Source organism: Macaca fascicularis, chromosome 18 (assembly GCF_037993035.2).
Source record: "Macaca fascicularis isolate 582-1 chromosome 18, T2T-MFA8v1.1".
NCBI classification, from domain to species: Eukaryota; Metazoa; Chordata; class Mammalia; order Primates; family Cercopithecidae; genus Macaca; species Macaca fascicularis.
The window spans coordinates 58,418,371-58,430,552 of NC_088392.1; the positions used below are offsets into that span (position 1 = coordinate 58,418,371).

At 36.6% G+C, this 12,182-nt stretch overlaps 1 protein-coding gene across 1 annotated transcript in view; it reads right to left on the minus strand.

Moving 5' to 3' along the window:
* The window catches only part of DSG3 (desmoglein 3), a 42,829-nt gene extending 35,813 nt beyond the window's left edge, over window positions 1-7,016 (minus strand). Inside the window, exon 1 of the mRNA XM_065533948.1 lies at window positions 6,843-7,016. Coding sequence (XP_065390020.1) covers window positions 6,843-6,890 — 48 coding nt within the window. The 5' untranslated portion in view covers window positions 6,891-7,016. The remainder of the gene's footprint in view (window positions 1-6,842) is intronic.
* Between the last annotated feature and the right edge of the window lie 5,166 nt (window positions 7,017-12,182).

Sequence of the window (12,182 nt, forward strand, 5' to 3'; positions counted from 1 at the left end):
AGCCAACTACTGCTAAGTTCTAACGAAAGTTGTCATAAATAGAAAACAAACAAACAAAAAAACAAGCAAACAAAAACTAATGGTACAAAGACAATTATATGACAGTCAATTTAGATTTCTATTTGGCCAAAGGCTGTGGTTGCTCCTGAAACAATGTAGATTTATTACATTGTTTATTTTCTGGGGTTATAATGAATAGACTAGTCCAAGTCTGAACCAAACGAGTAATTATGTCAGACATAAGAAGTCAGAACTCTTCCATTCTAGACATTCCAGCTGAAACCTTGATTCCAAAGAGTGTGTGTTCAAATTTGTCATGGAAAAGAACCATTACCTGTGGTTATAACATGTCTCAAAATGATTTTCCAACGTTGTTGCTCTTTTTTAAAGCAATACCTTGAGTTACTTGGTAGAAAAGACCACAGCGAGGTAGTAACTGCACAATTCCTTTCTCAGAGAATAAGAACGACTCAGCTACACGTGAGAGGAGGGATGGGCCAGGCAGGCTCCCCTTTACAGGAAAGCTGGAGAGTCATCCCGAAAATATGAATCATGCTTGGACTAGCCCCACAGAGAATGATTCTTCTAATAGACAATAAGGTACAATTTCTGTTTTCCTGGGAAGTAGGTGACAGGAGACATTTCTGAATATTGCAATGATCTTTAGATTTTTAGAGGACATCACAGCCTTACATTATTTTCAATAGTATTTTTTAAAAAACAAATTATTTTAGTTAATTAATATTTATATAAGGGCTACTTGTTTTAGTTAATTTACTAATATAATAATTTTGGATATTTTAAAAACAATTTATGTGTTTTTATTTGTAAATCTGTTTCTTTTCATTGGCAAAATTGTATATATTTATCATGTACATGTTGTTTTGAGGTATGTATAAATGGTAGAATGACTAAATCAAGCTAATAAATGTTTACGTAGTTTTCTGATGATTTGAATGAACTAAGTTGACTCTTTTGGTGGCCTGGATTGGAAATACCAATGTGGAGTAAACCTCCCTTATCTTGAGAATTACTGTACTTTTGTTTATTTTTGTTTTCTGGTTATTTTGTAAATTTTAATTATATGATTTTTAAAGCATTGATATAGCCTTAATGCCTTGGTATAGATATGAGTTACAAATATTATCAAAAGCAAATCTAATTATTAAATTTAAAAAATATATGAAATAAAGCAATTTGATATCCATATGCTCTATTTGTTAATAAAAAGGTACATGGTTATATCATTAAGGTTCCTATTGAATATGGTATGTACACAATAAATATAATCTGAGGATATGGGTAGCTAGATTAAACAAAAAGCAACTATAATAGCACCTGCTCTTTAGTTTGGCTGAGATCTTGTTTAGGGTTATCTCATACTTTAGTGTGGCAGGGGACAGGACATAAGACTGTGGATTAGATGCAGGGAGCTCATCCCAGCCAGGCCTAGGGCCTGACTACGCTTCTGATTTCTAGAATGGGGATTCTTGTGGAAATTTGTAGAATGAATTAAATAATTCAAATAAATCAGTCAAATTTAAAACATGATTTTGTATTTATTAAACTTTTTTGGGAAAAATGTCATGAACCATACACAGGCAAGTAATATCATTCATATTAGCATATTTCATAATATCTCACAGCTTTCTATATATGTTGAAATTTAAAATGTAAAAACCCTAAACATTGTGATAAACGTTGTGTTTATCAAGGCAAATTCCTTAATTGAACAAAGTTGATATACGTCTAATTACATGGAAACTATTTGTGAAGAATTCAATTTCCAATAACTGATTTTTAGAGTAAACTCAATTAATTTAGAAAGTTAAGCCTTGTATCATGACAGAATGCTAGAAAAATAAATATCCTTGGATATTCTTAAATGCTCATTTGAAATGCTGTGTAGGCTGCAGTAAAGTATGATAATATAAAATTGGATACTGGATTCTGAATCACTGAATTTAAATCCAACTCTCAACCATGTACTAGCATATAACTTGAGAACATTCCTTAATCTTTCAGTTTCTTCATCTGTACAACAGGAATATTAATTTTACTTACCTTATAGGTTTGTTGTGCGGATTAAATAAATTAATTAGGTGTAAAGCACATAGGTGAGCCCTAGCCCATAGTAAGTTAGTTTTATTAAATTGACATTGACATTTAATGAAATGTTAATGCAATTCTGTCACCAAACTTCAAAAAGAGGTATAAAAGGCTTTTTTTGAGACAGAGTCTCGCTCTGTCGCAAGGCTGGAGTGCAGTGGCACCATCTCAGCTCACTGCAACCTCCGCCTCCCGGGTTCAAGCGATTCTCCTTCCTCAGCCTCCCGAGTAGCTGAGACTACAGATGTGTGCCACCAAGTCCAGCTAATTTTTGTATTTTTAGTAGAGATGGGGCTTCACCATGTTGGCCAGGATGGTCTCAATCTCTTGACCTCGTGATCTGCCTGCCTTGGCCTCCCAAAGTGCTGGGATTACAGGTGTGAGCCACCGCACCCAGCCTAAAAGAGCCATTTTTATATGAAGTGACCAGTTATTATTCATTATCAAGGTGCATAAGAATGTTCTCTTTCTTGACCATGAGAAAGAGAAAAGAAATAGTACTCCACTGTACAACTGTGTAGGTTGCTCCTTGAATAATGCCAGGGCACTGTTCACACTGTAGTTTATGTGAATGCACCTCCTGGAGTTGTGCAGTGTACAACCTAGCCAGCTGCACAGCAGTTCTCCAAGAAAAAGGTATGTATTAGATAGATTCAAATATTTGTCTCATGATTATGGATAGTAACCAATTGTCTACGTAATTTTCTTATGATGAACTACTCAAGGCAAGGCCTCACCTTAGGCTACCAGATTGACTCTTAACTGGACAGAAAGAGCCAAAGGCTAAAAGGTTTGTGAGAAACCTCATGAGCACTGAATGTTCTAGCTCCAGATGAAAACCAGTTTCAGGTATGAAGCAAGAGGGAGTGCTAATTGGTAGAAGTAATTACATCTTTCCCGACTTCTGCCCAAGTAGGCAGGGCTGGAAGAACCACTTGGCAAGGTTATTCTGATTTTAGAATATTAACCTTTTGAGAGGTTCAGTAGGACATTTATTTTTCTATGTATTAGCAGTGCTGGAAACTGGGTCAATCAGAAGAAGAGATACCTCAGAGATTTTTCATTTTGTTAAACATTTGGGCCATTTAGCCTAAAATTCTTTTTCTAAAGGTTTTCTTTTTTAGATATTTTATAGAAAACAAAGTGGTTGAAGATAGTTGTGCTCTATTTAGAACACTTGCTAACTCAAACTTGGTATTTAAACTACTTCTCTCTTTTTTTTCCTACCACCAACTTCTTTAAAAAAAATTGTACTCTAAAAATCTTTAGATTTCAAACATCTCTATTAATTTTTAGTGAGGAAAGCTTTACCTAATATAGTAACATGAAGTTATATAGCAAATTGTTCAAATGCTCATAGAAGTGTTGGATGACAAACTGTTGTGGATTTGGTGAACTATGAAACACAATGGTTTCCTTTGAAAATAATTTTTGTTTTCAAAAGCTTAAATCTCTGAAGATAAGCATTTTCAACCACGAGTCCTTTCCTCAAAAACGTTTATTTTACATTGCATAAAATGGATCAAACAAGCACAAGAAACTGATAAATACTGCATTTTTTTCAACGTAGACAGTTATTCCCCATGCCTTCTCCTCCCAAATATAGCTTTTATTTTTTCCTGTCAATTTAAAATTTGATGTGACAACTGTTTTTGATATACTCTTTAGCTGAAGACAAATGTAGGCCCTTTCTTGACTTAGTAACACTGGTATCCATGGTTATTTAAGATAGTAAGACACAATATGAAGAAGATATCAAGAATTACCCCATTACTAAAAATAGTACAAGTGATAAAAATTAGAGGGTACAAACCACTTCATCTTTCTCACAGCACTTTTAAATTGTTTTGCATGCGCTGCTGTTTTATTCTCACTATGGCCATTTTCATTAGGCAGGGGGTGGGGTATGATTCTTATTTGACAGTTGAGGAAACAAAGCCTATAGTGAGTCAGTGGCATAGTCAGAGATTTAAGTCTATGACTTTGCTATTAATTCTCACTGTTCTAGGCCACCCATGTATGGATGGTGAATTATTACAAAACCTTTAAACACATCTGCCAACTTTCAGACCCCACCTGCAACAACGAAAGATGAGCATTCCCACTTGAGAATGCTTTAGAAAACATTGCTTTTCTCCCCCATAACCACATTGTTTCAAAACTCTGGGTGGCTCCCCACTTTTAAAAGGTTTCCATGAGCCTTCACAGAATGCACCTTTCAATCTGATCCTCAGCTGCCTTTCCAATTCATGTCCAGATTCTCCAAAGCAAACTGTCATTCTAGTCAAACCGGTGTGTCCATTTCCCCTAGGCAAATGTCCTAACTGTGCCTGCCTTTGATTATACTCTTCTGACAACCCACGAGATCTCCTTTTGGCCTGCGCGTCTATACTTATCCCAAATCAGCTCAAATTTCACTGAATCCATAAGGACTTGATTGCCTCACTCCTGACTGACACTGCCTTCTATCAATAGCATTAATAGTAGACCAGTACTGTCCAAAAGAAAGATAAGAATCACAAATGCGAGCCACATATAATTTAAAAATTTAGTCACATTTAAAACATTTTTAAAAGGTGAAATGCACTTTAACAATATATTTAATCTAATGCATCCAAAATACTACCATTTCAACATGTAATCAACATAAAAAGTTACTAATGATATATTTTACATTCTTTTGTTCATTCAAAGTCTTCTTCCAATTATGATGTATATTTTGTGTTAAACAGCACACCTCAATTCAGACCAACCACATTTCAAGTGGTTTAAAACCACATGTGGCTAGTGGGCCATATTGGACAGAGTAGGTCGAGACCACTCAGTTGAACAATTATGTATGAAGTGATACTGTTGTTTAAATAGCGTGTGTGTGTATGTAAAATTTTCCTGAGTGGAGCCAAGTGTATGTCATTTCATAGTTTCCTTTATGACTAGAATTATAGGGACATTGTGGGGGAGGTTTATTGTTTAGAGAGGGTTCATTAAATCATTCACTTGTTCATTCTTCAAACAATTGCATGTCCACTCTAAGATAGATATAATAAGCATTGGGAATATAAAAATAAAAATTAGCCTCAGTATAAGGATGTCACAGTCACTCCAGAATCAAAGGGTAATTGAGAGTGGCCTATATGTCAAAGCAGAAAAAAAAGAGGCCTCCTTAGCTTGTGGTGGCCCAATCCTATGTCCTCATGGCAACACTATCCCGACAGCCCATGCTGCATGGCCCCTAACTTCCTGAGCTTTGCCACTGGCTTGGACATAGGGGTTATCAGACTACCTGGAGTGCAGCCCCGACATTTCCCATCTGGAAAGGTGGGAAAGTCATACAACTGTCACATTTCTCTTGAACAACATCCTCCTTTCAAATAAACTCATCAGGTACTGAAAACAGTTACATTGTTGTAATAGAAATAGAATTTTAGAGGCTAGGTGCAGAGGCTCACACCTGTAATCCCAGCATTTTGGGAGGCCGAGGTGGGTGGATTCATTGAGGCCAGGAGTTTGGGACTAGACTGGTCAACATGGCAAAACCCCATCTCTACTAAAAATACAAACAAATTAGCTGGTTGTGGTGGTGCACACCTGTAATCTCAGCTACTTAGGAGGCTGAGGCACGAGAATAGCTTGAACCCTGGAGGTGGAGGTTGTAGTGAGCTGAGATCGCACCACTGCACTCCAGCCTGGGTGACAGAGCCAGACCTTGTCTCCAAAAAAATAAAAATAATAATAATAATAATCTTAGAGAGAGCTAAGAAAGCCCTTTCTCGAGATCTAGCTCCGTGTGACTTCTTAAAGTCCATTTCTCTCAATGTTTTTAGATGAAGAAATGAGGTAAATTGATGCCTAGGCCAACCCAGCTTATCATAGAAACCATTAGAATTAGCATTAGAAATTGTTTTGATGTTCATTTTTAAGGTATGTTTAACTACTTTGATATCTCCATATAACAGATAATATTGTGACTTTTTTTTTTTTTTTTTTTTTTTTTTTTTTTGCTATAAGAACACAGTTAAGGAGTAAGTTAAACTGTAACATCCAGGTTTTAAATAGTCCATAACATTCCGTTTCTCTTTTAGATAATACTATGTACAACTTTCTCAATCAACAGAAGTATTTCTCTTCTGAAAAAACGGCTTTAAAATGTTCTATGTCTTTACCCCCACTCCCAAAGGCTGACATTTTCTTTTGGCACATAATAGCTAAACATAAATACTTACTTAATAATCCTCCCAACTTCTCTAGAGTCAAATACTGCTTTGATTTTAATTCTGCGATTTTTTACTTTTAAAAGCATGTCAGGTATCAAGCCCAGGCGTGTAGAGTTCTTAGCTATATGCTAAGAGACATGTAATCTTGGGAAACAGAAGTGGCTCCTGTGTTCTTGTTTGTGGGTTAGAAAAGCTAATAAAAGCGTAACTTTAAAGAAAGTGAAAATGTGTGGAAAATATAACCTGTAATTAAGATTACTTAATTCATTAACTAAAAAGAAATTCCAAACGGTTTTTAAAACTCATTTCTTTCTGGTTTATTTTTCTATGTAAAATACAACATAGACAGAAAACAACAAAAGAAGGAAATTGGTAATCTTCACAATTTCATTTTAAAGTGTGGATTTGCACTGCACTCCTTTTAGAACTTATAATAAAGATTGAGCAATCAAATATAATATTCTTTAACAAGAGATGAAGCAGGGAAGTTTGTGATTATTAGGAAAATACAGGACTTACCATGAAGATGGCCAGAGCCCCTGTGGTTGTGGGCAAGAGCCCCATCATTGTCTCTGATTTCCCTGGTGAACAAGTCCAAGTGAGCCGCTGCTTCTATCCTGCCAGCCGTCTGCAGATGATGGCTAAGAAAAGCCCTCCGTGGCGTCTCGTCTCTGCTGCCTTCCGAAGGAGTCTACAGATGGTCTGTTATGCGGTCCCTCCCCACCCTAAACCAAGGGTAGGTCTCACCAGAAACGCTTGCATCACCTTTGCTCCCAGGTAAAAACTTAGCCACACCTCAATTCCTAAAGCAATGAAATCCTTTGTTGGAAGCTGAAAGAAAAGTTCACAGGCTAAAGACAAAGTTTAATAGGAAGGTACCAGATGAATAGTAAATTAATCATGATGTGGAAGTGCAAAAGCTAGTCCGGACTCCACTTTGTCAGTGTTGATGTCTTATGGCTGAATCTAGTTGACTATGGTTACAATGAAAACCGAAAAGCAAAGCAAAACATACAAAATCCCCCAAAATCTAACTTGTAAAAGAGCATTTATTTTCAGCCTGAGTATGTGTGGGTAGATCTAAAGTTAAGCAAAATGTAGATGTTAAGAAATGATATATTTTATTGAAAGGCACTAAAAATATGAAGAAAAGAAAAACATCCCATTAAGCAACTACGAATGTAGGCTTTGAATTAAAAAAAAAAAAGAAATAAAGTTGAACAGTTGTATTGTGCTTTGGAGATTTGAAATATATAAATAATGCATTGCAAAATTACTCCACTAATATTCAAATGACAACTTTTATGCTGTATTTCTTTTCATTTATAACTTTCAAAAAAGCCTAGATTGCCTAATAAGGTAGATTATCTTGGTGCTCTTTTCATTACTCAAGACATTTTCCCCAGTGTGGTGAACCTGCTTGCTGTTACATAGTCGGAGGTGCTTAAATATTTCGACTCTAACTCAAGATAAAGCAGAGGGGAAAAATTACCAGCCCCATTTTAGCTACTTTGCTTATAACATTAGAATTTAAAGTACTTTTTACAGTTTCAGAAATACTGAAAGAAAGGTTTGGTGGAAGAGCAATTTTATCTTTGAAGTATTACACATCAGGTTTTAGAAACCACTTAATCACAGAGTGTTTTTGTTTTTTGCTTTTTTTGAATTGGGGTCTTGGTCTGTCGTCCAGACTGCAGAGCGGTGGTGCGATCTCGGCTCACTGCAACCTCTGCCTCTCGGGTTCAAGCAATTCTCCTGCCTCAGTCTCCCGAGTAGTACAGACAAAGGAATTTCCTTCCTTCCTTTCTTCCTTCCTTCGTTCGTTCGTTCGTTCGTTCGTTCGTTCCTTCCTTCCTTCCTTCCTTCCTTCCTTCCTTCCTTCCTTCCTTCTTTCCTTCTTCCCTCCCTCCGTCCCTCCCTCTCTCCCTCCCTCCCTCTCTCCCTTCTTTCCTTCCCTCTCTCCCTCCCTCCCCTTCCCTTCCTCCCCTTTCTCTCTCTCTCTTTCTTTCTTCTTTCTTTCTTTGCTCTTCTTTCTTTCTTTTCTTCTGATGGAGTCTAGCGCTGTTGCCCAAGCTAGAGTGCAATGGCACGACCTCGGCTCACTGCAACCTCCGCCTCCCGGGTTCAAGTGATTCTCCTGCCTCAGCGTCCTGAGTAGCTGGGATTACAGGCACGCGCCACCACGCACGACTAATTTTTGTACTTTTAGTAGAGACGGGGTTTAGCCATGTTGACCAGGATGGTCTCTAACTCCCGACCTCAGGCGATCCACCCGCCTCGGCCTCCCAAAGTTCTGGGATTACAGGAGTGAGTCACTGCACCCAACCAATCACAGAGTATTTTAAGCAGAAAGGATTGTGTAGTCTAGGAGTTAGAAAAAATATCTCGTGAGCAAAATTTTGTTTTTGTTACTTTTTAAATTGTGGTAAAATATACATAACATAAAATCTATCATTTCAACTATTTTCAAGTGTACAAATCAGTGGTACTAAATACATTCACATCGTTGTGCAACCACGACCGTTACCACCCTTCATTTCCAGAAAAGTCTTGTTTTTGAAATAAAGCCTTTGTAAATAAAGTTTTATTGGAACACAGCCATGCCCATTTGTTCATGCATTGTGAATGGCTGCTTTTGTGTTGTAACAACAGAGTTGATATGGACAGAGACTGTACGGCCACAAAGTCAAAAATATTTTCTTGTTCTTTACAGAAAAAAAGAAAAATTGCTCATCCCTGAGTGATACCATATATCTTAAATGGTATTTGTGACAAATCTGATGAGTGTTGATGCTAACAGAGAAATAATTAGGGAACCCTTAAAATCTGCTTCCACTAGGAAGGAAAATTTCAAAAGACCAGATTTGGTGTTCTTTGTAGAGTTCCCGCTAAATTCTATATATCATATTTTATGCACTTTTTGACTAAGATCAAAAAGTGAACTACTACTGAATCCTTTCCAACATGAGAAAACTGAGACACAGGACAAGGTCTTTTCTGAGTGAGGAGGCGATTTCTCTGTGACTGGACTAGTTAACAAATAAATGTGATAAAATCTGAGCTGAGTACTATTGAATTTGTCAGTGATTTATATAATGCGGAATTCAGTGACCAAAATGTTGGTTACCTTTCCTGAATTTAGTGTTTGAATTTGTTTAACAGTGGTGAGATTTTGGGTTTATGTGGATGTATATGGGTGCTTTTTTCTTATAATAAAATGTGAGGACATATATAAGCATGGACAAACCCCATAATATACTAGAACTTATTTTTTGAATGAGGGGATTATAGATGTATTTTTATTTTTTCTTCATTGCATCTTTATATATTATATTTTCTGATTTTGTTTTTTTAATGAGAATACTTTTTTAATAATTAAAAAAGAAAGTTATTTGAAAAATAATGTGAACAAAGCTGGCCTTTATGAATAATAGCATTCTAAACTTCGAGGCAGGGAAGAAGAGACAAACAATATGCTTTTAGATTTTTTCTTCCCCATCATTTAATATATTGCAACTCTTCAGAGTGTTATTGTGATGAAGGCAAAGGAGATTTTAAAAAATGATAACCAGTGAATTATATTTGTAAGCATACCTATTAAGTTGCATTGTGGACTAAATTCTAGATATGATTCACTTTGTTATGATTTGCATTTTCTAAAACTCCAGTTTGTTAACAATTTTAATTAATTAGTGCTTAAAAATGGTAATGATCATTCCACTGTTAGCTTACCTGAACACAGGTTAAGGATTTCACTGGCAATTCACTTTTGTATTTTGAAATGCCATCTAAGGATTTTTGGTCAGGTAGTATATTAAGAGCAAACGCAGCCTTGATAGGAGCGTCATATGGCACATTGGTCTGGTGCAGGCTGATTCCATTTCTCGTCCCTGTAGAGGAGGACTGTAGAACGCAATGACAAATCTCATCTTGCTGTCCATAGGCATTTGGGGATCTCTCATCTTTCCAAGTGCCCTTGACAGCACTGCGTTAAGCCAACACTCCCTTTCCTTTGGAAGACTGGGGACCTCCGTATGGTTATAAAGCACCCTTGTACTGGGGCCACATTTACATGGTGTTAGGAAGGTAATCTGCAGGTTAGTCCTGCTGGGACGTGCATTTGGGTAGAACCTCTGGACTTAGCAGTTCTTTCTCTTTTCTTCTCATTTATGTTTGGAAAAGAAGGGAAGAAGGAAAAATTTTCCCGTGTTTTCTGGTGAGTGGTTATGTTATTACTCTTTGGATAATGTCTTTGGAAACCTAAGCCCAACCTGAAACTGGATCTTACTCAAGAGGTTGAAATAAAGATAAGAATTATAACACTATCATAATCACTAAAAGGGATCTTCATTTTGTGTGTAGATTGTGCTTCAATTAATGTGCCTTGTTGAAAATATATGAGTTGAAAAGTGGGTACAACACATCACCGGTTGAAATAGCTAAAGAAACCATTCCTCTCTTTGGCGGAAATTGTACCATGTCATATTGTCACATAAGGAGTGAAGCAATAAGAATGAATATTTATTCCAATGAGCAGTGTCTTCAGAGGTTTCCATGATGTTTCTAGAGCTCATTATCTACAGAACTTTTATTGTCTATTAAGTAGAGAATGTTAATTAACTTTGCTTTCACTGGCAAGCCTTCACTGGCTTTAGTTTGTTTTGATGGGAAGCATGTAATATATCTTATATCTCAGACATTACTACTTTTTGATATTTAATTATTCTTGAATATCCAGAAATTCATGAATTGAGATCATAGTTTCACAAATCATGCATTAACAAAATTATATATACATCTTGGGCTGGGCATGGTGGCTCATGCCTGTAATCTCAGCACTTTGGGAGTCTGAGGCGGGTGGATTGCCTGAGTTCAGGAGTTTGAGACCAGCCTGGCCAATATGGTGAAACCCCGTCTCTACTAAAAATACAAAAAATTAGCTAGGCATGGTGGTTCGAGCCTGTAATCCCAGAAGGGTAATCTTGGGAGGCTGAGGCAGGAGAATCTCTTGAACCCTGGAGGCGGAGGTTGCAGTGAACCGAGAATGCGCCACTGCACTCCAGCCTGGATGACAGAGCGAGACTCTGTTTCAAAAAACAAAACAAAACAAAACAACCCAAAGTTACACATACATCTTGAAATGGCTTGCAAAAATAACGATCTATCATCACTTTTTGTTATTCAAAGTAATCGAAATCATACAACTCTTCCATTTAGGATCATCATATGAAAATATCCAGAAATGTAACAAAATGCAATAATTGTGCATCTGTAGAGAACGGTCTGTACTTGAATAATTAGTAAAAGGAGCTGTTGACCCAATTTCCTTTTAGATGGTGTGTAACATGGTTCACCATGCTTCTCTGATCCCTGGAATTACTTCTGTAAAAAGATTTGCAAAATTTTTATCATATACTGATTTAAACTCAGACTTCAGAAGGGTAAATGTGGATGAACATAACTTTCTAAATGTTTTACTTATGTTGTGGACCAGAGTCAACCTCTTTTTGCTCTGAATTAGTCTGGTCAGGTAATTGCTTATTTGTGGGAGTATATTTGTAAGGTCGTAAAAAGTGTGACGAAGGAGTTTTCCAAATTAACCTAATGCTCACTTTAAGAAAATGTTTCTTTTAGGAAAATCTCTTCCTTGTTCTTATTTGTCAGAGGTACAACTGACAAGTTTTGATTTACTTGTAAATGTATTTTGAATCCACTTTAGTTCTCTTCTCTGAGCTTCCTCATTAGCTAAATTTTTAACATCTCTCATGTAGCCTGGGCAGTGGGCTTTTAACTGAACTTTTGCTTTTTTCTCATCTCTTGTCCAGTTTGTCCCTCACTTAGCACACTGAGTGCTATTTC